The 26,320-nt window shown below is 51.9% G+C and overlaps 1 protein-coding gene across 31 annotated transcripts in view; it reads left to right on the forward strand.

Moving 5' to 3' along the window:
* The window catches only part of TRAK1 (trafficking kinesin protein 1), a 167,197-nt gene extending 141,847 nt beyond the window's left edge, over positions 1 to 25,350 (forward strand). For 15 of the 31 annotated variants that reach the window (XM_078354752.1, XM_078354751.1, XM_078354747.1 and 12 more), the window contains 5 exons: positions 485 to 721; positions 2,033 to 2,349; positions 9,697 to 10,053; positions 19,328 to 19,430; positions 22,584 to 25,350. In XM_078354752.1, coding sequence (XP_078210878.1) covers positions 485 to 721; positions 2,033 to 2,349; positions 9,697 to 10,053; positions 19,328 to 19,430; positions 22,584 to 23,379 — 1,810 coding nt within the window. In that variant the 3' untranslated portion in view covers positions 23,380 to 25,350. Of the gene's footprint in view, positions 1 to 484; positions 722 to 2,032; positions 2,350 to 9,696; positions 10,054 to 19,327; positions 19,431 to 20,242; positions 20,322 to 22,583 lie in introns of all 31 variants that reach the window. The other 16 variants (XM_078354749.1, XM_078354762.1, XM_008984083.5 and 13 more) reach the window with 4 other exon arrangements.
* The last annotated feature ends 970 nt before the right edge of the window (positions 25,351 to 26,320 follow it).

The raw sequence follows: 26,320 nt of genomic DNA on the forward strand, positions 1-26,320 counted from the left end.
GCACAGGACAGTGGGTGGCTAGGGACGCGCACGGCCAGGTGTCCTTTCTCCTCCTCAGTGCACAGGACAGTGGGTGGCTAGGGACGCGCACGGCCAGGTGTCCTTTCTCCTCCTCAGTGCACAGGACTGGGCTGCTAGGGACGTGCATAGCCAGGTGTCCTTTCGGCTCCTCAGTGCACAGGACAGTGGGTTGCTAGGGACGTGCACGGCCAGGTGTCCTTTTGGCTCCTCAGTGCACAGGACAGTGGGCTGCTAGGGACGCGCATGGCCAGGTGTTTTTTCAGCTCCTCAGTGCACAGGACAGTGGGCTGCTAGGGACGTGCACAGCTAGGTGTCCTTTCTGCTCCTCCGTGCACAGGACAGTGGGCTGCTAGGGACGCGCACGGCCAGGTGTCCTTTTGGCTGCTCAGTTGATGATTCTGGAGGTGAGACTCCCGGGTCGTCTCCATGTTGGCTCACTCATGGTGTGCTCCCTTCTCCCTAGTCACCAGAAGCGCGTCTTTCAGACAGTGAGGAGCATCAACCAGGTCGTCAGGCAGAGATCTCTGACTCCTTCCCCCATGAACATCCCCGGCTCCAACCAGTCCTCGGCCTCGCACTCCCTCCTGTCCAGCTGCGTCAGCACCCCCCGGTCCAGCTTCTATGGCAGCGACATCAGCAACGTGGTCCTCGACAACAAGACCAACAGCATCATTCTGGAAACAGAGGCCGCCGACCTGGGGTGAGCGCGCTGGGAGCTTTCGCTTCTCTGTTTTAGGGTGAGGAGCGGTATGGATTGCCTGTGGGCTCAGTCATTGTTAAGACGGGGGTGGATGAGAATTGCCTGAAAAATACAGACCCGGCCAGGCGCGGTGTCTCACACCTATAATCCCAGCACTTTGGGAGGCCAAGGTGGACGGATCGCCTGAGCTCAGGAGTTTGAAACCGGCCTGGGCAATATGGCAAAACCCCATCTCTACCAAAAAGAAAACAAAAAAATTAGCTGGGTGTGGTGGCGGGTGCCTGTAATCTCAGCTACTCGGGAGGCTGAGGCAGGAGAATTTCTTGAACCCGGGAGGCGGAGGTTGCAGCTAGCCAATGATTGTACCACTGCTCTCCAGCCTGGGTGACAGTGAGACTCTGTCTCCAAAAAAAAAAATGCAGACCTTCCAGTTCTACCTGCCCACTGAGCCCGTGCCTGTCCTCGATATGATATTTTAATCGGCTTGAAGTCGTATAACAAGATGATACTAGAAAGTCTACACTTGAAATGATTGACGGGAGGATTACTGCATGTTTTGTTAATCTTCATGGTAAGGCTACAGAATAGACATGTTTTGTGACCACTTTGTAGCTTGGATGTTGGAAAGACTGAGGAGCACGAGACTGTCTTGTGACCAGAATGTGGTCACAGGGTGTAGAGGGTGGGGTACAGGGGGGTCAGGGTGCCCAGGACTGGGCTTTCTTCAGGAGTGGTGAGTTCCTCTTTGTCCTGAAGGCAAACAGGTAGACACGAGCAGACGCGCGCGCGCACGCGCACACTCACCCACACACACCCATTGTCCACTTTGTGTACCCTTACAAACACACACACACACAGCCCCATTGTGCACTTTGTGTGCCCTTTTTCTCTGACCTAATAAAACTGATTCTTCCTGACCAGTGGGATCACACAGACAGGAGCCTCCCTGGTCGGGGCAGGTTTTGTTCAGAGTCGGGGTCTGGGCTCCTTTTCCTCAAGGGGAGAGAGAAGCATCCCTTAACCCGCTCCCTTCTGGTAGCCAGAAACAGCAGCTTGCAGGCTCCTCCTACGGGTTCTTGAGGGAGATGTGTAGACGCACTGAACTGACTCAGTCTGTGTGCAAATACTCATCCTCAGTCCCCAGAAAAGACCCTGGGCGGGAGTAGCTCTGGACACACGTTTGTCCCCCTTTTGCCTGAATGCCAGCTGCTTGCCTTGGTTCCCGTGGAGAGTCCTGCAGCCCCAGGGACACGGCTGCTGTGCGCTGGAGCCCTGCTTACATTCCACCCTCACGCCCGTGTCTTCTTCCAGAAATGAGGAGCAAAGTAAGAAGCCAGGGACGCCGGGCACCCCTGGCTCCCACGACCTGGAGACGGCGCTGAGACGGCTGTCCCTGCGCCGGGAGAACTACCTCTCGGAGAGGAGGTTCTTTGAGGAGGAGCAAGAGAGGAAGCTCCAGGAGCTGGCGGAGAAGGGCGAGCCCCGCAGCGGCTCCCTCACACCCACCGAGAGCATCATGTCCCTGGGCACCCACTCCCGCTTCTCCGAGTTCACCGGCTTCTCCGGCATGTCCTTCAGCAGCCGCTCCTACCTGCCCGAGAAGCTGCAGATCGTGAAGCCGCTGGAAGGTGATCGCACAGGGCCTCGGCCCCTCTCCGTCCTCCTGGGCGACTCCCTGTGGTCCCTGATCCACCTGCGCAAGGCGGGGCACCTCTGTCACGCCTACTCCTTCTTCTTCCGCGACAGCCACCCGCGCTGCTGGTTTGAGTTCCTCTAGGGTCAGCCTAGACCTCGTGCCTCCGCTCTGGCTGGCAGGTGTGACAGTGCACACACAGGCCACCAGGCCTGCCAAGGAAACACAGGCCCGTGCGCTGTGGTCCTCTAGTTCTTCCCTTTGCTTTTAGAACCTTAGAAATAAAAACCTTTGTTGGCGTGTGCCTGTAGTCCCAGCTACTCAGGAGGCTGAGGCAGGAGAATTGCCTGAACCCAGGAGGCGGAGGTTGCGGTGAGCCGAGATCGCGCCATTGCACTCCAGCCTGGGTAACAAGAGCGAAACTCCGTCTCAAAAAAAAAAAAAAGAAAGAAAGAAAAACCTTTTGTAGCAGTAGCAGCACTGCTAGCAGATTCGGAAATTCATTAGGTTTTGCCTGTGGGTGTGAGGAACGCAGAGAATTAATGCTTTAGTGTCCCCGGCGTTTTGGTGTCAGGGAGCAGTGCCACGCACACTCTGTTAAATGGAGATCTTTTCCCCCATAACCACCGAATGTGATTTGTGGGCTTGTGTGTTCTGATTTGATCTTCATATAACAAGCTTGTGGCTTTCGACAGATGCGGTGTGTTCTGAGCTCGGCCCCTAGAATCTGGTTTAGAGCCCCAGAAGGGGTGGCTGTGGGGACAAGTGAGTTTCTACCTCCTTAAGCCCCCCTTTTCCAGGGGCAGCTCATGTTTTGCTATCAGGGGCACCTCAGACCATGAAACTTGGAGAAACTTCTTCCCCCCACCCTCTCTCTCTCTCCCTCTTTTCCTCCCTCCTTTTGTTTTTCTTTTTTTTGAGTTTAGGCACTTACAAAACGTTTTCCTTCTACCTAATACCACCCTGCCAAGAGCCAGCGAGTGTTTCTATTTTTCATTTTTTACCCCTTTAGTTTGAAAAGCCATATACGTTTGAGAAGGTGTTTTAAAACTCTGTATTAACGCTTATGATATGAAGCCAAATTAGAACTTCTGTAAGGCAGCGTCTCCCAGCTTTTTAAAAATTATTGTCCCCACTAAGGAGCCTCCCTGGACCTTTTTTTGCTAATCACCCCCATGGCGTTTCAATACCACGGATATATTGTTTGTGTACTATCTGCATATCTACATACGGTACGCACCGACAGTGTTTCCGTGGTAGGGAAACGAAAAAGAATCTAACCACGTTCACCTCAGAAGAACCTGTCTCTGCCCCGTGGAGCAGAGCTGCCCCTGTGAGAGGCATAGGCTGTAAGGCTGTGCTTGTTGGAAACCCAAGACCTGACTGGGTTCCTTAGTCCCCAGAGGAAGAGGGCGGGCTGCTTTGTTTTTATTATTACTTTAAAATTGTATAATTGGGGTCCTTCTCAGAGTTCAGAAGAGGTGCGGCTTACCCGCCTCTTTTTTAATTGTTTATTTAGTTGTAAGCTTGGTGATTGTTTTCTGATTCACTTTGTGTCTGTTCTTCTTTCAATAAAATCTTCCATTTCTGCAATTTTACTTTCTGCCTTACTTTTCTTTTTTCTCCTCTGTCACTCAGAGATCACTGGAATTTATCATCTCTGTCCTGTCTGCTTTCTACATTTGACTGTGTTTCATTAGATCATCTAAGAATACGTTTTTGGATTCATTTTCAAAGCACACAGTTCGGCTTTCTTTCTTTTAATTTTGTGACTTGATAGTATTTTTGTGATTAAAAATAGGACAATAGGAAATCCTGTTAGATTAGCAAGATGCCTTTCATCTGTAGTACTCTGCTACCCAGGAGGTGGCAGATACCATTAAAAAGTTATGTCTTATCATAGTGGCCTGTAACACAACCTCATGATATAGATCCTTTGGCTCCATTTGGAGTTCTCTGACTTGTTAGCTGTTTATCTATTTATTTACTTTTTGAGACAGGGTCTTGCTCTGTCACCTGGTCTGCAGTACAGTGGCGTGATCATAGCTCACTGCAACCTCTAATTCCTGGGCTCAAGCAGTCCTCCTGCCTCAGCTTTTCAAGTAGCTGGGACTACAGGAGTGTATCACCACGCCTGGCCATTTATTTGTAGAGACAGAGTCTTACTATGTTGCCCAGGCTGGTCTTGAACTCTTGGCCTCAAGTGATCCTCCCACCTCAGCCTCCCAAAGTGTTGGGATTACAGGCGTGAGTCAGCACACCTGGCTCAGACTTCTTAGCTGTTTAAAATACAACCAATATTTTCTTCATCCCCTCTTCTCCACAGTTATTTTTTTTATTTTTTATTTTTTTGAGACAGAGTTTCGCTCTTGTTACCCAGGCTGGAGTGCAATGGCGTGATCTCGGCTCACCGCAACCTCCACCTCCTGGGTTCAGGCAATTCTCCTGCCTCAGCCTCCTGAGTAGCTGGGATTACAGGCACGCTCCCCAATGCCCAGCTAATTTTTTGTATTTTCAGTAGAGACGGGGTTTCACCATGTTGACCAGGATGGTCTCGATCTGTTGACCTCGTGATCCACCCGCCTCGGCCTCCCAAAGTGCTGGGATTACAGGCTTGAGCCACCGCGCCCAGCCCTCCACAGTTATTTTTTTGTTACCATGTTTAATAAGATAAGATGGGGTGCTGATACGGAAGTCAGCCTGGGCCGGGTTCAGTACGGCTCCAACTGTGACACTGGGTAAATTACGCCACTTCCTGAGCCTTGTTTTCTTTTGTTGTGGTTGTGAAATAGGCTGATGGCTACCAAACCGGGTTGTGGTAGGAGTAAATGTGAAGTGTTTTATATCGTGCCTGGCATCTAGCAGGTGCTTATTAAAATTCTGGCTTCCCAAACTGGCTCCCATCCAGGTGTGTAGGGCTGAGTTACTCGTGTTGAGATCTGGACCAGCATTAGGGTCACATTCTTAAACTATCTCCTCCTGTTGGTCTACTGAGAAGCTGATACGATTCCCATGATCACCAGCAGCCCAGGTGAACGTACCTGAGGTGAGGTCCCCGGAGACTGCTGGCTGCGATCAGAGCAGGTAGCCAGTCAGTGTCCTCCGTCTGGCTCCCTTACCTGTTTAACTCATCTTGCCATCTGCTTACTGTGGCAGCGGAGACAGCTGGCACACGCTTGTCTCTCCATCTTGCCTGACCTGTTTCAAGCAGGTGAAGAACAAACAGAACATGCAGACTAGAAGGAGACCTGTGTTAAAAAGACCAAGGCGGGCGGTGTTTTCTTCCTGTAATTTGCTCTTCCTTTCTGATTAGTCATAACCAAGGCAGCATGTCCAGATAGATGATGTGTAATTAGGGGAAAGGATACACTGGGGAGCTGGACCTTAGCCAGCAGGCCTCGTTCTAGTGTCTGAGCCCTGATGCTCCTCTGACGTTAGTAGATTTTGGGGTTTCCTCTCTTTTGAGGATTTGAAAATGTTCTAGCTGGGACACCGGGGTGTGGAAGGAAAGCAGAGGGGGAAAGAGGCAATGAACCTAGTTATGTTTTCCCTGCTGTCCATGCTTTTTTCCCATAGAACTTTACCTTGGAGCCTGCCAGGAAATGAAGCTTTCTCTCTGGCCCTGCCCTGTGTTCCTGGTTCTTGTGTGTGAGAGGAGTGAGCAGCTCTTGAGCTGGTAATGGGAGATAGTTCATTTTACAGTGTCTGGCAGGTAAAGGAAGCCAGGCTGGGGAGCGAGCTGGAGAAACGGATAGGAAAGAGGCAACGTTGGCTCTGAATAAGATGCAATTCCTATTTATTTTTTAATTCACGTACCTTCTTGTATGAAAGGAAGGACTCCGGGCAGCCAGGAGATTGGTAGAATTCCTACATGGCTTAGGCAGCAGCAGGGAGGTGAGGCAGGAGGTGTCCTGCCCAGTCGACGGGCTTGGCAAACCCCCCGGGGCCTTGGAACCAGCCAGAAGTGGAGATAGTCCACAAGCCCCACAGCATGACAGAACTAAAATAGCACAGCCAGCTTTGAGACGACACGTGCGTGAGTGTCTGGAAAGGCATTCAGGCGTGTTATTGACCAGGTTTTGGAGATTCTCGTGTGAGGCCTCTCACTGCTGAGGGTTAAGCCAGCCTTGGTGTCAGTCCCAGATCAGTCAGCCACTTGCCAGCAATGCAGCTGCTAGCAAGTGACTTTCCTTCCTGTACTCGAGTTTCCTCATCTGCAAAGTGCAGACGGCAGGGATAACATGAAGATGAGGTGAGTTCCAAATGCAGACCTCAGAAAGGTGCCTGGCACTTAGCAAATGCCCAGTAACAGCTGGCTGTTCTTACGTGAGTAGAGGATGCCCAAGGCATGGGATAGAAATCTGAGTACCATGCGTCTTTCCACATAACGTTTTAGTTGGAATTTCACTAAGTTTCCTTGGCTGTGGAGTGTCAGAGAATGCAGGTAATTCCACGCATTTCTGTCGCCTCCTTAACTCCAAACAGCAGACCCTTCACAGCCTCACTTCTCTCTCTCCAGCCCATCCTTGGGAGCAGGCAGGGGGAGCGAGGGAAGGGGCAGATTGTTAAACAGTTAGAGGAGAAAGGCCTAGAGTGCTGCTAGGGCCCAGACCTCCAGCCTCCCTGGGCTCTCTCCCAGTGAATCGTAAATGTCCTCCCCAGAGAAGGACAAGGGGCTTCGGCATCTCCTTACCAGGGTTCTTCACCTTCCAGAGTCTGTTGGCATACCCCCTTTTTCCCTTCCAAAAGTAGAGGTGACATGGCCATATTGTACCAGGGCTTTCTCGTGATCCTTCTCAGACTCCCATGTGTCCAGTCCCAAGCTGAACTTGATAGTACAGTGGCTTTTTAAGACTTCCCGAGGTGCTGTTTTGCTATCAGGGATGCACCTGCACAGCCGGTGGGCATTCGCACTGGAGCGTGCTAGGCAGGGTGAATGGGAGTCCCCGGGGACAGCAGAGAGCGCCTCTCAGCAGGACTGTCTCCTGGCAGGCCCTGGACACCCACCTGGAAATTCTGCTGCTGACCATTTGTGCAGCTGGGACACTGCGTCCTTCCTGTCCTGAGGCCTGTGGGTTGTGATGGGTGGGCAGCGTGAAAACCTGGTCTTTAGTGCTGAACCCTGGCTATGCCACCACTCATTAAGTGGCTTTGGAAGGTTATCTAACTTCAGGCAGCCACCACTCCCCTATCTGTAAAGTGCGTAATTATAATACTTAGTTCCTGAGTTGGTTTCAAGGAGTGACTTGGTATCACAGATGTAAACAAGGTGCCACGCAGGCCTGCCTCAGTGTAGAGAAGCTTGGTTTAAAAACTCACAGGGATGCTGTGGCAGGTGGGACTCGGGAGCCCGTGACCTGGTCTCTGCAGGTCTGCGAAGCCCTGGGCTCATTTGCTCAGTGTTGCTAGCATGCATGCTTCCTTAGGAAGGGGGTCCACAGCTTCCTTCAGATTCTCAAGACAGCTGAGAATTAAGGACCACAGCTCTAGAGGAATCTCTCAACGCCAGCCCTGCTGACATTTGGGGCCAGTTTGTTCTTTGCTATGGGGCTGCCCTGTGCATTGCCGGATATGTGGCAGTGTCTATGGCTTTTACCCGTGAGATGCCATTAGCACCAGATGCCATTAGCGCCAGACGCCATTCCTCCACAGCTGAGACAGCCAAATGTGTCTCCAGGGCGGGGGGACGGGGTGCAAAATTGTCCTTAGTTGAGAACCATCGCTCTGGATGCGTCTCAGCACCTAGTGAGAGAATAGATTTGTGACACCCTCTTTCCTTATAATCTTTCTTTCCTAATTCTTTTTGAAAATTTAGTGTATTTTCTATTTATATTTAATATATCCAGATTAAGTATGTTGCTCTTGTGCCCGTGAACTCTTAAAACTGGGCTAGCCCTTGAAATGGGTGTCTGGGAACTCTGAACATGTATTGGCAGTGTGCGCCTTCTTTTCCTTCTAAGTGGCTTTGAAATTGCTCCTTTATAAATCCCTTCCCAGCCTCTCTGGCTGAGATCGTCCCATGAGATGTTATTTCCAAGGGCTGTTTGGAAATGGCAGACTCCATGCCCACACCACAGGCCGCTCCCGCACCCGCCGCCTCCCGCCTCCACTTGTCCACGTGCCCCTCTCTTCTGTCTTGACTTCCTGAGCTGCTGGCTCCTGGCAGCCTCGACTCCCGTGTCTTCGCGCCCCAGGGAAGCCTGGTATCCTAAAGGGCTTCTTTCCTACCCAGCAAGCACAGCCTCGGTAAGCCAGTGGTGACTGCCCGAGCGTCCATTTGTGCAGGGAGGCTCCTGCCTCCCAGGGCCTGAGAACCTCTTCGGAAGTCTCTCCTTTGAGCGTGGAATATTTATTTGTGTGGCCATGTGCATCTGGGTGCCTTCTTCATCTGCAGAGTGGGGCTAGTGCTGCCAGCATCACCCTCACGGGCAGGGCACTAGCGTGGTGTCACATGCGGTGTTAGTAAGTGTTCCAAGGGTGGAAGTGTTCCTCTGCGAAATAAGTCTGGCAAGGACACTGTGGCGTACGACAGGGTCCGTGATGCCCCTCGGCAAAAACTCTTCTCTAAGTTTCCTGAGCGTGCTTGGCTTAGGGACACTTCTCTTTGTAGAGCACCTGTGACACCTTGAGGTCTTCAGGGACACACTGCAGTGTCATTACAGACCTTGCATGGTGTCATCTGAGTCCTGGGGTTTGGTGTCATCAAGAAGACGGGCTCCCCTGCGTTAGACCTCTGTGTGGACTGGCTGTTCTTAAATCACACCTCTCTGACCTGATTCCGTCTCCCTAATCCAGCAGCCTCTCACGGTTGCTGGCAGAATTTAGAAAACCTCAGACAAGGGGGTGATGGTCGTAGATACCACAGACTTATCTCTGTGATGCTTTCATTTCTTTTTGCTGTGGGTCCTGGGCCCGGTTTGATGTGATCTTATTCTGCCTGAGCTCGTGTCTTCCCTGTTCCCAGCGGTGTGTATTAGGCATAGAATCAGTACATGTGTCCCCCCACTTTGATGCTTACCTTGCCATGTTTCCCCTTCCATTTTGTAAAATGAGAAGGCGTTGAATTTTGCGGTTGACATCGGTTGATTAAAACAAAAGCCTTGTCCCCAGACTTCCTTTGCACATATTAAATGGTTGATTTTTTAACTTGGCACCCCTTCCGGGCGTGGTAGGGTTAGGGTTAGGGCAGCTCCCGAAGTTCCCACTGTGGTCCACCTGGAGGCCCAGGCCCTGCTGGGGTTCACACTGAGCGCTTTGAGGGTGGTAAGCAGCCACTGTCCTGGACTTCCATCCTAAGCCTCTCTTCTCCTTGTCCCCTTCTTCCCTTCCCGGTCTCCTGCAGGTTCTGCCACCCTGCACCACTGGCAGCAGTTGGCCCAACCTCACCTTGGGGGCATCCTGGACCCCCGGCCCGGTGTGGTCACCAAGGGCTTCCGGACGCTGGACGTTGACCTGGACGAAGTGTACTGCCTTAACGACTTTGAAGAAGACGACACAGGTGACCACATTTCTCTCCCGCGCCTAGCTACCTCCACGCCAGTTCAGAACCCAGAGACCTCAGGTGAGAGGTCCCGAGCACGTGTGACTGTCTCAGGCAGCAGAAGTTACCCGAGCCGGCCTCAGGCTTCCCCAGAGGAGATGCAGGAGCCGCCAGTGGCCACGGAGGAGGAGGAGGAGGAGGAGGAGGAGGAGGGGTCCGGTGAGGGCACCATGATAAGTCCTGTAAACTTGGCACCTTTCCCGGAGGCAGAGTTTTGGGCCATTCTCACCTCTGTTCCAGGCACCATCCGTAGTGGCTCTCTGTCTGTAGCTTCTGCTCGTCTGTGTGGGTGATGATTAAAGCATTCTCATTGTGCGGTTCTGTTTTTAATACAGAGTCTGATGCCTCCTGTTTGTAACAATGGGTGTCGCTCCCCTGCCCATCTTGGAGGTGCATGGCCCAGCAGGGATCTTAAACAGGGACCAGGAAAGGCTGCTAAAAAAAACAAGTGGGCTGTTGGGTGGCTGAAAACATCGGTGCCCTTCTTCCTGGTCGGGTGTCTCCCTGAGTCTAAGGGGAAGATTCTCAAGTTCCCTGGTGATTTCCAAGCGCAGCTGAGCAGTTTCAGGGAAATTGAGTGCTGGGTCATTCCGAAGGCAAGTGAGACCATCTGTCGCCTGTACGCTGTATTAAAATGGAAAGAACCGGGAAAGGTTCAGGATTTCAGATCTCCGCCAGCCTATTCACCTTCCCAGCTTCAGTGTAGGTGTATGCATCGTCTTCTTTCCAGCTTACGCATGTGTTCAAAGTGGGCTTCTTAAAAGTGTGTCAGCAACACTCCTTAACCAAATAAGCCTGTGGAGAGTGTCACTAAGCTTTTCCGGAGAGAGGGCCCTAGCTGAAGTTGGGAAGGAGCTCTGGCTGATCCCACCCACTGCGTCCACGCACTGAAGCTGTGGCCATGAGTTTACAGAATTACCCACATCCCAGTTGCCCCTGGGATGAAAAGCTCTGTGCTCACAGCCCTGGGAATAGTAGGATCACATGGCTACTGCTTTCCCCAGTAACCCTGGGAATAGTAGGATCACATGGCTACTGCTTTCCCCAGTAACCCTGGGAATAGTAGGATCACATGGCTACTGCTTTCCCCAGTAACCCTGGGAATAGTAGGATCACATGGCTACTGCTTTCCCCAGAAGCCCTGGGAATAGTAGGATCACATGGCTACTGCTTTCCCCAGAAGCTCTGCAAGCACTGGGCCTCGCAGCCCCTTGTGCTGGGAAGGCAAAGCTTTTGTGGAGTCAGGGGAGAGACTGAGAAGAAATGAGTTAACCCTGTGTTGTCATCCTCACGTCATTCCCAAGTCACCAGGTTTGAAACGAGGACATTCGTCTTCATGATTCGTAATTTTCCTCTGTGAATGCCGCAACTGTCCCCATGAAACACAGGGCAGGAAAGAGCTGGGGCTCCTGGCGGTGTCTCCCATTCCCTGGCTAATTTCAGGCAGCTCTGGTCAAGGGATTTTATGCGGGATCAAGTCTTTCTTTTGTCCTTGACGTAACCTTATAGAAGTCATCCAGTCATGTGATTTGTTCAGTACGTAGGTTTATTAATGGTTTGATTTTTTTAAGCGATTAAATTACTAGATTAAGCTTGTGAGGGAATGAAATGTTTTTTATTTCATATCTACGCACTTGAAAAAGGAAAACCAGCTGTGGGACTGTCCCAGCTTTGTCATCCGCGCCAGTGCCCGTCAGGAAGGCAGGCGGTGCCACAGAGTATGATGCCTGACTGGTTTTTGTGGCTGAAGGGGTAGGCGTCATGTCAATTGGGATGCTCCCTGGCAGCCTCTCAGGCAGAATAAAAGGTGAATTCTGGAAGTGGAAAGAAGCACCATTAGTTGCATCTTCGAGAAGTTGTACAGAAGGACTGAAGCTTATCAAGTCAACAATGAACTTCTCCTGGAGGACACAGAGGGAGAGAAGGGGCCAGTGACAAGGACCGATGTCCTGACCACGCTCCTGAGCGGAGGCGCCGGCGGCTCTTGCTTGCTTGTCCCCTCTGCTCAAACCTTAGCAAATTCATCCTGGCAACTTTATCTGAGGAGGGGCATGAACATTTATAGTTGAAACTGTAGCAAGGGTCAGGTTGGAGGTGTAGTTAAGAAAAGAATTATCTAGGTTGCTGAAGGTAATTTAGGAAGGGTCTGAGCATTTAGATGAGAGTTCTTTGGGGCTCATTTTCTGGGTAAGACTCATCTTTAAAAACTGGCTTCAGAGGGGAGCAGGGTGAACAGTGAGTTGGCTCTGTTTTCTCTATTGGGAATTACAGGACCATTGAAATTCTCATAACATAAAAGCACATCACTAACAATCATCCCGGAGGTCCCAAGCAGCTATTCCTGCAATCATGGAGACACAGGCAGACAGATAAGCTTCCTGGGAAGGGCCTGGGGCATCCTCTGCCTTGCGATTTCTATGCACGTTGGCCTGGTCCCTTTTAATTTGTCCTCTACACTTGGGCTTCTCTGTTCCCAAACGGCACTGTCCCAAGAGCTGCTGCCTGCCTGGGAAGACTCAGTAGGGAGATCCTTTGGGGACAGAAGGCGATTAACCTTTTTATGCATAGCTGGCATGATTGAAGGAAACTGGGAAGACTTTTTAAACACTGAAAAGGTTGGATTTATGTATTTAAATGTCTTATTTGAAGTATCATCCACTTGTTGATTTTTATAATCCCACGTCGTAAGAAGGATGATCCCATGTTATTGTATTGTACAACCCTTAGATGATTAAAATGGAGTGTTTAAAAAGTTTCAGATCATAGTTTCACTTTCAGCGCTATGTTTTATGTTTTAATTTATATAGAAAGCATATCAGAAGCAGGCACCTTCCTGTTCTGTCAGTACCCTGCATTTAGGCGTTTGTGTGGGGAAGAGCCTGCGTGTGGCGGGGAGTGAGTCAGACAGTGCCGTTGGTCGTTGGCTAGCGATGGGCCGTTCAGTTGAATTATGTTGGATGCCTTGATCCTTGAAGGTGAGAAAGAAGTGGGATTAAAGCCACATGTTAGAGAAAACCGATGGTCAGTTTATTTTACAGACTTTACACAGCAAGCCTGGTTCATATGGAGGGGAAATAGCCTCAGACACTTACCCGAATCATGGCATCTTGGCATCTTACCTGGCCACGTTGGAAACTGTGTCCCAATTGGGGCTGAGCTCCTCTTTTTTGACAGAGTCTTGCTCTGTTGCTCAGGCTGGAGTGCAGCGGTGCAATCTCGGCTCACTGCAACCTCCGCCTCCCGGGTTCAGGTGATTTCCCTGCCTCAGCCCCTCAAGTAGGTGGGACTACAGGCGCGTGCCACCACACCCAGCTAATGCTTGTATTTTTGTAGAGACGGGCTTTCGCCCTGTTGACCAGGCTGATCTTGAACTCCTGGGCTCAAGTGATCTGCTTGCCTCAGCCTCCCAACTTCTGGGATTACCGGTGTGAGCCACCGTACCTGGCCTAGAGCTGAGATCTTAAAGTCAGAGTGGAAGACAAAAAACACACTTGGCCAAAATTGCCCGTGAAAAATTCCCTAACCCTCCAGCAGCCAGGCCACCAAGGCAAAAGCAAGAATCAGCCGCTTTCATTGCCTCCTTGTTTGATACATAGGCCCAAGGTCAGGAGCAGTGGCTGAGTGAGGAAAGGGTGGAGAAGGGCTGTAGTGGGAAGGAGCCAGGTGGAGCCAGGGGAGCAAGGTGGAGCCAGGGGAGCAGGGTGTTCTTGCAGCTTTGCTGGGTGGGGCAGGTAGAGCAAAGCCCAGACGGCTGGTATGCTGTGCCCCCCTTCAGTCCACCACAGATCACAGAAGCGGGGTTCAGACAGGCTTGTGAGAAGTTGGTTTGGGGACTTGGTGGGTCTGGAAGGAAAAGTCTGGTGTGCTCGGTTCACAGACCTTTGGGTGCAGGGAAGTTCTTTCCCGTTGTCTACACTGAGAGAGTTGATGTGAATTCCCTCTCTGTTGGGAACACTTTCTGATTCAGCCTGGTTCCGTGGCAGCGATGAGGGAGTTTGGTTGTTATGGACAGAGCGGATGGCCGGCTCACAGCCACCGGTGTTAGGAGACGCTAAGGAAACCCCCACGCTCCTCCGTCAGAATGCACATCAAGCCAGAGTAAAACAGACCAGCCACTGCCCGCAAGTGGAAAGATGAAGAATGAAAGAATTGACTCCTTCAAAACAGACAGCATAGAGTCAGCCCTGCTTAAAATACCCGGAACGGAGCCCCCTTGTTGAGCACGTCCTCTCTTCTGAACACCCCGGTGCTCTTAGAGGCACGTGGGTGGCTGAGGAATAGGTGGCCCCACCGACACCCATCTAACGTGGAGGGCCCTTGAGGGAGTGCCAGTGTGGAGAGGAGTGGAGCCCACGGGACATGCTCTCATGCTGGCCTTGAAAACACCAGTGGGGAAGCCTCGATGCAGCCCAGCCAGGCCAGCTCCCTGCGCTGTCGGTGTCTGCACACAAGGAAGGACGAGAGAACAGAGGGCACGGGGGCCAGCCTTGTTGGTGTCTGAAGACTACAGAGATTTCACATTTGCCCTTTTGACATTTTAACAGCATTCTAAAAATCCCCCTTTCTCTGGAAGATACCCCAGGGACACTTGAGAGGATTTATGACCCTCGCTGCGCAGTGCTGTGAAATTGTCCACCTCTTATATCACGTACTCTTTAGATGAAACAGAGTAGGCAACTTGGTGTCGCAGCAAGAGTTGACTTTTCATTTTACAGAAACCAAAAATAAGTTGTGCAGAAATCAGAAAAAGATCTTGTGATGTGGTTCAAATCTCTGTGATAGAAACCTCCAAGTTCCCGCTGGCCAGACGTCCGCTCACGGAGGAGCTCGGGCTCTCCACTGAGCTGCGGGAAGCGGGCCTGGTGAAGAAACGCAGAGAGCAAATAAATAGCAAGACTCCGCGAAGCCCAGAACCAAGGCCTTTAGAAGCGTCGTCTCGTGCAGCGTGTTTGTATTTTCTAAAACAAGAAAGCCGCACCGCTGCGTGTGAAACTGCTCGTGATCCCCCCTCCTGACCTCCAGAGAAAACATTGATAGAGCCACAGGAACCCCTACACAGGACTTCTGTTCATGCTGAGTCGTAGGGCAGACAGGTTGCGTGGAGCTTTTCCCACGTGAACTCATCACAGAGTTTTTTTTTCCCCCTGAAAATGTCATGGGCAGAGTGACCTAATGAAGACACAGGAACATCTTTACAGCATCTTCTATGCCCTGATATTTTAGTCTTTTAGGAAGAGATAAAGCATTGTTTCTTCCCTGTCTGTTAATGGAAAGGGAACTATTTCTCATGCAGTTGACAGGCAAAGACACATCTCCCTCTCCCCCTTCCACCTCTCAAGCAAAAGACCACAGAGTCATTAAAAGCTGGGCCTTAAATATCCAAAGCAGGCTGTGGTCCCAGGGGACACTTCAAAACGTGCCTGTAAGCTGGATGGACAATGGCTTTTATTTTCAATAGATATGTTTTTACGTGGCTAGAGCAGGCAGGCCTGTGGGTGCCACTGCTGGGTGGCGGGGGCTGTATTAGTTGAGGAATTTATAGCACTTGCAAAGCAGATCCAAGTCATGTGACCGCAGCATCTCATTACATGTTCAAGTTGAAAAAAGGAAGGAAGGTCAGGGGCATAGGGTTTATTTGACAAAGTCAGCCAGTTCCCAAGAATGGCAGAAAGGACATGGAAGGCCTTCAGTGCATCACTAAGGCGGGGTCCCTTTTCCAAGATCTTGAGGTGCTTCTGTAAATGTGTTTTGCGTGTGTAGACGTTACTTATGTGAGTTGTTGAGAATCAGCTTGCTGTGCAGCATGGCCGCTGTCTCCATCCTCAGAGGCTTCCTCGGAGGCAGCTGTGTCTGGTGAATGCTGCACTGTCAATCTCCCCATAGCAGCACACCAAGTCTGTCTCCAGCTCATGTGAGGGTTGTTTTAAGGGCTGGGTTCTATGGTGCCCTTTAGAGAGAAGCAAGCTTCTGTCCCCAGCTCTTCCCAGGGGTGATGGGGAAGGAAGGGCATGAGCAGGTGTGTACCAGTTGTATCTTGTGGATGGCAGACGGGCAGAGTCCTCATCATCCTGCAACTCCCTGTGGAACCTCTGGGCCCACTGCAGTGACCCAGCCTCTTCTGTGCTCTCTTCTCCTCACTGTGAAAGCACTGGGCTGTGGGAATCCGCGGGCCTCCTACCTGTCTTCCCTGGGAGGCTTCAGCAGTCCACAGAGCAGCAGCCACCCCACTCTGTCTAGCGCAGTCTGAGGAGCATCCAGGGAGTGGGGGCCACGTCGGGGATCCCTCCTCACTGGCTTCGGCAGAAGAATCTCAACCACCCAGTTTTCCAGTCAGTCCCAGGCGCCATGGCCCCCGAGGAGCATGGCAGTCAGTGCCACTTCCCAAGTGTACCTGCCCCAGGCAGAAAGCTCGCCAGAGTCCAGCAGTGAGAGCAGGTGAGCTGTCGCTCCGTTAGTGTGTGGGTCCGGTGGCAGTTGCCCTGGCAGAGTCCTCCGCCGCATCCCCCTGTAGCTAGTGGAAGGGTGTCTGTTTGCATGTGGTAATGTTTTCACGACAAAACATCTGCACACTGGCCATGGGCGGTTCATCACCAGAGAAGATCTCGAATAATCGAGGATTCATTAAGTTTAAAACCTCTCACATTTTGTACCAGTGTCGGAATCTGAGGCAAGAGAAACAATTAAAAAAGAATTAGGGGTTTTTATTGGTAAATGCAGATCTATTCCTAAATAAAAACATATTCTTCGTCGTTAATACTCTCACCCGTTTAACGTATGCCCGTCTCTTCGCAACACCAGGAAGCCCTTCGCTCAGGTTGAGAGAAAAAATTCAAATAGGGAATTAAAGCATGAAATCCAAGAGAGCCGGTCCTTTCGGAGCCCCCAAATTGAGCAGCATGGGATGAACACGTGGCGGCATCTTCTGCACGGAACTTTCCGTTTAGATAAAGAAGGGGGCTGCGGTGCGAGGCGAGGCTCGGCGACTTCACAGTGAGCCCTCACCCCCACCCCCATTTCCTGACAAGAAGGATCGTTGATATCTCTCCCGTTTTGTTTTTTTTTTTTTAGAACTTGTTTTCTTCCTGCATCAGGGCTTTAGGAATCAGCCTGTTGCTGCTCTGTAGCAATTGACGACCTCAGTCTTGGGTGACTCACTGTCTCTATGTTGTGTCTCAAGGAGGGGAGGTGCAGCGGCCCGGGGATCAGTGCTGACGTGCGGAGAGCCCGCCGCGGGTCCAGGCGTCCTGGTGGTATTTTGGAGGGGCCTAACCTCTGGCTTTAGCACTTCGGACACTTGCTGATCTTGGTGTTCCAAGGCTGTTGATTGCTTCTGGGGAATGGTGACTTGGGAACTTTTAGCAGCCTTTCCTACCTCCAAAACCCATTCGTATAAGATGGGTTTGCTTCTGCTGATGCAGCTGTGTCTCTCAAACGTCCATCCTACGCTCCCTGTTGCAACTGAAGATCCAATATGTAAAGGGTGGAGGAGGAAGTGAACATTTGCGACCTTTTGATTTGATATTCTGGCCATGTGTTTAAGTGGGGGGATGCTTCTGATTTTAAATCCAGCTTCCCTGGTTTGATTTCTCTTAAATGTTCTCTCTCTTTCAACTGTCTTACTCCTATTCACTGCTTTCCCTCTCCCTCTTCCCAAATGCCCTTCCTGCCTTACTCCTATTCACTGCTTTCCCTCTCCCTCTTCCCAAATGCCCTTCCTGCCTTACTCCTATTCACTGCTTTCCCTCTCCCTCTTCCCAAATGCCCTTCCTGCTGTTATCTGGGATGCTTCCCCAGGCTTTCTGTTGCTTCTGCTTCTATACCTTATTGCAGGAAGAGAGTCGTGATTGTCGGCTGCCTTCTCTTCATAGCTCGTTCCATTTTTGTTTTGCTTGTGACAGTTCCTTTCTTACTGAGTTCCTGAACCATTATGTTTACTGATCGAGAAAGAGTCATAAAGGCCATTTTTATGTGTTTCCCCCTCCCTCCTGCTTTGCCTGGAGCTCCACATGGCTGAGACTTTTCTCCTGTGGCCGTGCTGCTGGCAGTCCCGCCAGGGCACACAGACCGGGCCAGACCTTCCAGAGCGGGCAGGCTGTCTCGCCTTGCTCCTCCCGTCACCGTCACTTCCGTGCTCTGGATCTGCCCTGCCCACCTTTGGCTTGTGTCTCCAGCATGTTCTGTTTGTTTGGTTCCTGGTTTTCAGACACGGTCACTGTGTGTGGACCTGCAGGTCTGGGGCAGCAGCAATGCCGCTGTGTTCCTTTCTGTCAAATCCAAGAGAAAATGTGCCATGAGGAGCTGGAAGATTCTAGTTCAGCCTTTTGAATCTTCACGGCCTCTGAATCCCCATGGCCTCCGATATCCGAATCTGTTTTCTCCCAGGAGGTCTCTGGGGGCTGAGCTGCTGCAGGGCGGAGGGTGGGGCGGGGCCGGGTGGGAGAATCATCCCAGTACTTCACCGTGCATGCTGTTTGGGGCGGCATCTTGTTTTTCCGATGCTTGAGTTAATGAGGATGAACCTGCACAATCATGATGTCTCCCGCAGACTCTGCTCCTCTTCCAGCTTTCTCATGCATGGTCCTGACACCTCCATGATTCACTTTGCTCCAGGCCATAGTCTCAGCTGCCTCAGCGACGGCTTGTTAGCACATTACAGGGAAGTAAATTGAGGAGTGCTTGCTGCCATCTCATTCTCGTTAGACATCGGACATCTTAGAGGTGTCAGGAAAGCAGCTGGCAGCTGGGGTTCCGGGGGACGCAAACTGCTCACACCGAGTGCATCAGACCAGACCCGATCCTGGGGCTTAGGGCCCCGGAGAGCCCTGATCTCTGGAACTCTTGCCACGTTGTTGCTGAGGCAGCTGAAGTCTCCATCTCCCACCATGGTGATCACAGACAGGCAGTAGTGGAGCCAGCGTCCCTAAGCCCCTTTTTGTGTGAGCAGAAAGGGAGCTGTGAGCCTTGCCCTGCTCCCAGGTGCCAAGTGGCTCTCCCCGCCTGGACCCCTCCCCTTCCCCTGAGCAGAACTTTGGTACCTGTTGCCAATGCAAAGAAATGTAAAGCCACAAAAGAAGACAGCAGGTCTGACTTGAGGCAGGAAACAAAATTGCCCCCCAAAGTCCCATTACCCGGCCCCCCCTACCCGCCTCCCACCCCAGACTGGATCCACTACTGGCCCAAGAATCCCGATGAGAAACCTTGTCTGGCTTGGGTCGGAAGCTGGAATTTGGTGCTCTGCAGACCAGTGCTCAAAACTGTGGTTATTTCTGAGGACTCCCCTTCAATCCAGAACATTTGCGTTTCACCTTCCTCGCCCAGACCAGTTAACAAGGTAGCTCATCGCTTCTTGCATCTGTTGAGTGACGTGCTGCATTTGAACTTTTGCTGTGGTCGTACGTGGATGCAAGGATGTGTTTTGTTCCTCCCCATGCAGCACACCATCCTGGGAAGTGCATGTCTCAGACCAACTCCACCTTCACCTTCACCACCTGCCGCATCCTGCACCCGTCGGATGAGCTCACTCGGGTCACACCAAGGTAAGGGAGCGTGGCCCTGGGGCGGGCACGGGCGGGTGAGGTCGGCACTCCCTGGCCTGCAAGGCTTACTGCTGAGGAAAGCCAAGTAGAGAGGCTCATAGAGAAACCAACTCAAGCCAGCATGTGCAGGCACTTGTTCTGGGTCCCATCTTTCTTTCTTTTTTTTTTTTTGCTGTCGCCCAGGCTGCAGTGCAGTGGCGTGATCCTGGCTCACTGCAACCTCCACCTCTTGGGTTCAAGCCCATCTTTCCTTTTGAATTAAGGCTATTGTTTATCTGGATCTGGCTCAGATGAAGAGACCTGGGCCCGCCTTCGGCTGCCCTTTAGTTGGCCATGGAATGGGTTGTTAGGCCTGTCCTCAACCAGCTGAGTTGACACGACCACAGGCCTGTTGGATTTTTGCCCCAAAGTCTGTCAGTAGAGCACAGAATTCTTTTCATTACGGATGGAGTTAGGGAGTCCTGCGGAAGCCCGTATGCCTCTGGAATAGGCCCCAGGAACCATGCCCCACAGCCAAACTGTAATGGCCGAAATGAGAAGCCATCAGGACTGAGCCACGTGCCCAGCAAGGTCCATTTCACTCCGGAGCACCGTCTATGGGGAGGACTTGTCTGGTGTGAGTTGGTCTGTTTGGCCTGATTTCAGGCCTTTCGCTGCTTCCAGCAAAAGAGAAAATGGTCTCCCCTAGCAGAGTAGAGCGACCCCCTCAGCTGTCTCCTCTGTGGTGCGAGATGCTGGGCTGCCGGAGGGTAAGCAGAAGGGGCGGGAGCAGTGAGCCGGGGGCACCTTAAACTATGAATAATTCTCCGCAGGTCATGTGAGGAGGACGTCGAAGCAGCCATATGCCCCGTTGAGCTGAGAGGAGATGTAGGGCCACGGGCGAGGCAGGGGGTGAGCACACCGCCAGCAGTGCCTGCCCTGGCAGCGCCCTGGGAAGGGGCTGTGTGTGCACGCGTGGCCGTCACTAACCTGGGACTGAGGCGTGGCTCTGTCTCTGTGGTTCTAACTCGGCCTCGATGGTCGATGCCCTTAACCCATCTAAACACCCCCAGTGAAGCCGAGTGCCAGCACTAATACAGGCCTAACCTTGAGTTCTCACAGACGGGGATCCGTAAATTTGAGCTTTGTCTTCTCCGTCTCCCTTCCTGCCCCTGGAGAACGTGGCCTCCCCGTCCTGTGGCTTTATGTGGGGAAGTGGCTGTTTTCAGAGCCGTGGAGCATCCCTGATGAGAGGCTGGTGCCCTGGGTTGCTGGAGGGTGCTCCTGACTGTAGCCGTAGGACTCAAGCTGCACACAGGTCGTCATGTGGCTGTCAGGCCAAGCCAAGCCCGGGAAGTCAGTAGCAACAGAAGGCTTTTTTTCCTTTGGCCTGAGTTTGAAACAAAGGCTGCTTGAAATAAAACGGCAACAAATAAATTGAAACAATGTCCCTCAGGATGGCCATGTAGACATGGTCTCAAGTCTGCGGCTTTTTGTCTTTTATTGAGGGTACATCAACATTTGTCAAACTCCACCCATGCCTTTAGGAAAAAATCCACGTTTAGCCTTAGGTATCTGTTGTGGTTTCTAATCATGCTTCTCTGAGTGCCCCCGGCCCACCAGCATCCCCACCCCTGATCTTGTGTGAGACGGGCCGTTCTGGGATGCCCACGCCATGCTGACCTCCAGGACTGAGGTCCCCTGAGTGCGGAGCCAGATGGTGCCGCTAGCTTGTGTGTCATTTTGAACTGTCTCCCATGAGGGAGGGGGCCCTTCTCTGCTCATTCCAAAGACCTGCCTCAGAACGGGCCCTTTCCTTCCCTTTCCCTCCATTGGTGCCTTTCCCAGAGTGCTTGGACTTAAGTCTCCATCCTCAGCTCTCGGGGATTACACAGCTGACCTGCTCCAAGGTGCACTGGCAGCCCCAGCAAAATCCTGGAGCCGGCGAGGACACCAGTGTAGGGGGCCTGTGCCCCTTTGCCTCCTGGCTGCTTGTTTAAGAGCAGGGTAGGGCTTCCATGCCTGTTGGCTCTTGGTGGCTCATTTAGATGCAGCGCAGAGCTTCCTTGCCTGTTTGGCATCCCCGGACCCTGTAGCAGCTATTAAAAGAGAACCTCTCCCAGCTTTGCAGGCTGCAAGTATCATAGCCAAGAAGCTTATTGCCAATCGGAAACTTTCCCCAATACACCGCAGTGGTGACATGCAGTGTAGGCGGCACTGGCAATTGCTGACAGTCCCTAGGGAGACCGAATTATTAGGTTGGTGCAAAGGTAATTGCAGTTATACATATGAAAAAAGAGAGAACCTTTCCTGCTTTTCCAGCAGACAGCAATGCATTTCCCTCCACTGCCCTTCCGGAAACTTTTCAGTCCTAACGGTCTCCACTGCTGGATCTCAGCTGTTGGAACCAGCGAGTCCCCGGTGAGCAGGACCCGCGTGAACAGATCTTCCTGCTTTCCTCGCTGCCTCAGGCTCCACACGCTGCGGTGGGCCTTTCCTGGGCAGCGCCATGCCTCCCCCGACCCTCTAACTCCACTGGTTAGCATGGATTTGGGCAAGTGTTTAAAAAGGGTTAAGGCAGCATGGGACAGAGGCAGGAGCTCTGCACCGAGTCAGGAGCCCACGGCCACAGCGGACTGAGGGGCACAGCCCAGCCTCAGCCCACGTGCCGTGGCCATCCTTGCCCTTCCTAAGAAAAAGTGTCTCATCTCCCGGCTCACATCTTGCTTCAGGGAGAAGTAGGTACTAGGAAGGAGCACTGGAATCTGGATAAATCTCGTGGGGAGAGAGTGCCTGTTTGCCAAAGGGCTTCTTTACTTGTTCTCAGATAGATTTAGAGTCACTCAATTTGTGGTGTCCACTTAGCAGCCAGATGTGGCACCAGGTAAACCTCTAGCTCTGAGCCTGTTCCTTCAACTGCAAAGGCGACAGCTGGACCCACCAGCCAGGGATGGGCAAAGGGGATCACTGCAGCTTCCTGTTCACTGAAACATGCTCCCCTTGCAGGGTGAGAGGGAGGAGCAGATGTGGTCGGAGCCTTTGGGGACCTCCGCTGGGGGAACCCTCCCATCGTGTCCTGGGTCTCTCCACAACCCCTGCAGGAGACTGGCCTCTGGCGCTTTCTGTGGAGCTCGCGGGCACTTCTGGTGAATAACCTGTCATCTCTCCTTCCAGCCTTAACTCAGCCCCAACTCCAGCTTGTGGCAGCACCAGCCACTTGAAGTCCACGCCGGTGGCCACACCATGCACTCCACGGAGACTGAGCCTGGCTGAGTCCTTCACTAACACCCGTGAGTCCACGACCACCATGAGCACATCCCTGGGGCTTGTGTGGCTGCTGAAGGAGCGGGGCATTTCTGCTGCCGTGTACGACCCCCAGAGCTGGGACAGGGCTGGCCGGGGCTCGCTCCTGCACTCCTACGCACCCAAGATGGCCGTGATCCCCTCCACCCCGCCCAACTCGCCCATGCAGACGCCCACGTCCTCCCCGCCCTCCTTTGAGTTCAAGTGCACGAGCCCCCCCTACGACAACTTCCTGGCTTCCAAGCCGGCCAGCTCCATCCTGAGGGAGGTGAGAGAAAAGAACGTCCGCAGCAGCGAGAGCCAGACTGACGTGTCCGTCTCCAACCTCAACCTCGTGGACAAAGTCAGAAGGCTCGGGGTGGCCAGAGTGGTGAACTCAGGGCGACCCCACATCCCCACCTTGACTGAGGAGCAGGGACCCCTCCTGTGTGGGCCCCCGGGGCCAGCGCCAGCCCTTGTCCCCAGAGGCCTGGTACCCGAGGGCCTGCCCCTGGGATGCCCCACTGTCACCAGTGCCATCGGCGGGCTGCAGCTCAACAGTGGCATCCGGCGGAACCGCAGCTTCCCCACCATGGTGGGGTCCAGCATGCAGATGAAAGCCCCTGTGACTCTCACCTCAGGCATCTTGATGGGTGCTAAGCTCTCCAAACAAACTAGCTTCCGGTGAGGACCGCAGGGGCCGGGTGCCCTGGAGGAGGCCGGTGTTCTCCGGCCCTGCTCCCTCCTCTCTCTCCTCCCCGTGGTGCACTCCTTCCCGCTGCCCTTCTCTGTCCAGCCCCTCCTGAGCTAGACAAATCAACCTCGTGCCTAAGGGAGGAAGAGTGGAAACTGTAAAATGTGTACATAGGACTTGGAGACCTCGTGTCCGCCCTGCTCTTTCTTCAGATCCCACGGGAAGCGCCTCTGCACTGTCATCACACTCACGAAGACTCCACCTGTGCTAACGTGGGGGAAGGTGGGGTCCTTTCTTCTTTCCTTTTAGAAGCACTGAAACTCCCAAGTATGTTCTTATCCTATGGATAGGAAACCAGTGAATTCTGTGGCTGGCACGCCACGAGCTGTCACGCGGCATGGGTCATAACACCTCGCCTCGCCCACCCTGTAAGGAGCTGAAGGAGCCTCCGTCCTCAGCCACATGTGGCGGACGTGGCTTTCCTGATCGGAGGGCTTTCTTTTTATGGGTGGCCCAGCTTCTTCAAGACCTTCACTACTCCGCCTCAGTGGACAGTCGTTTCTTTTCTGAGGTGTGACGTTTTGTTTTCATGCCTTTCCCTTGAGGTCACCCTGTGTTTTGTGAGCAGCTGTGAGGCCCGATGTCTGACCTGAGAGAATGTATTTATCGTCCTGCTGCGTCGTTCAGCAGCCCATCCGTGTTCTGTGTGATGTTTTAATTTTCCTTTTTTTTTTTTTTTACTATGCAGGGAAGTCATGGTACTGGTAATGTATGTTCTCTATATGGTTCAAATATGCATTTCAAACACACCAAGCCGCTAAAGACATAGCAGCTTTTTCTGGGACCCGGCGTCACAACCAAATTGATGTAAGACCAGACCCAAAACACCTTTAACAATAGGATTAAAAGGAAAAAGGACAGGGGAAAAGCTTATTAAAGAAATTTGTCAACACCAAAAGTAGAGGGGAAGAGCCACGCAGGCGTAACGCCACATTGGTTCCTGGGAGAGCAAGGCTTCGGCATTCCGCTGGCTCCAGCGCCGCCTCTGGAACCCGAGGCCGGCCAGGGTGTGGTCGCCATGCGGTCTCCGATCGCAGTCATTCAGTGCCCACATGTTCTGCCTTCCTGTTTGACAGCAGCACGTGGTCACGACAGGTGTTTTCTTTCCCTCGAAGCCTTTTGTCTCCTTGTGCCGATTTTTACCCTTAGGAAAAGACACAGGTGCTTGAGAAGAGAAGCATGAGGCCAGTCCTGTTGCTGTCGCCGATTCGGTTTTAAACTTTTATTTATTATTTGTGTCTGCCGTGTTTTAAGTAAACATTCTCTTTCCTTCCAGTTCCAGTCATAGGGTCTGTGGCATCCCAGTCCAACCACAAACTTACTGATTCTAGTGTGAGGGCTGCACTGTACATCATGGGGTCCTGTGACACCGTGTTCCAGACATGTATGGAAGGAAAACATCCCACGTAAATGAAACTGTCATTCTGTGTCCTCCCCACCTGCAGAAGATGCATCCTCTGTTGAGTGAGGGTAACCTCATGCCCACCAAGGATAAAGCCCCTAAGGAGCAAGCTTCAGTCCCACGGTTTCAGACTATTTATTCTCTGAACACAAGAGTGTTGGTTAATTATGTTCTCAGCTGTCCTTACTGTTGTATGTGTGCACTCACTGCAAGTAACTTATATCTTTTTATTTGAATGTATTTTAAAGAAGTAGGTAGAATAACAAAGGAATGTGAGAATCGTAGACCGAATGGACCAGTCTGTATTGAGAGAGAGGAGCCACTCGTCGTTGCCAGAAAAACCGTGTAGAAATTGGCAGCTGAGAGGTTGCGGCTTTGAGTGTGGTCAATAAACAGCCAACATTGCGCAGCCACTACCAACAGTGCGTTGTAATGCACCAAACAGCGACGCAATTTCACTCGCTGATGAGTACCAATAAAATAAGTTCAAACGATGGAAACCACGCTGGGATTCGGATTTGTATTTTGTTTTGTCTTTTCATCAAGGAGACGATCTCTTTATGTAAGACTTGAAAGCGTTTAGCAGAAGAGTAAATGAAGGCGTATACTTTACATGCTGCTACATGCCTTCTTTCAGCATGACATACCTTAGACAACTTTCCAATCAGACTCTGAAGGTGTCCCTCACTTTTCAGGGCTGTGTGCTGTTCCACTGAGTGTATATTCCCACCGTGAATATTTACATACCCTTATGAACCATCCCTTACAGATGGTCACTGGAATAATTCTTTTTTTTTTTTTTTTTTTAGACCAGATCTCACTCCATTGCCCAGGCTGCAGTGCAGTAGCACAAACATGGCTCACTGCACCCTTGACCACCTGGGCTCAAGTGATACTGCTGCCTCAGCCTCCCAGGTAGCTGGGACCATAGGTGTGTGCCACCATGCACAGCTAATTTTTATTTATTTTGTATATTTTGTAGACGTGGGGTCTCGCCGTGTTGAAGTCCTGGGCTCAAACGATCCTCCTGCCTCAGCCTCCCAAAGAAGTGAGATGACAGGTGTGAGCCACTGTGCCTGGCGTCACTGGGTTAATTCTAATCTTTTGCTATCACAGTGTTGCCATGAAAACCCTTGTATGTATCTGATCAGCCCATATGTGAGCACATCTGTGTAGTACATTCCTAGATGGATATTGCCAAATTGCCTTCCATAGCATTGGGTTAAGAGACACCCAAGGACAGTGGAGGTCCACCAGATGGAGAAGAGTGAGGAGAAGAAAAGGGAAAAACAAACATTCTGCCCCCTCAGTGCTTGAAAGTCGGGTCAGGCAGACAAACGCTGCTGTAAGACGTGCTGCTGGGTCTGAAGTCAGATGTCACCCTGGGCGAGCCACGCACCCTCTTTAGGTCCTCCATTTTTTTTTAACCTGTGACATGAAAACAGTAATGCATCTTAGAGTTAATAGTTGAGT

The sequence above is a fragment of the Callithrix jacchus genome, chromosome 17, assembly GCF_049354715.1.
Source record: "Callithrix jacchus isolate 240 chromosome 17, calJac240_pri, whole genome shotgun sequence".
NCBI lineage: Eukaryota > Metazoa > Chordata > Mammalia > Primates > Cebidae > Callithrix > Callithrix jacchus.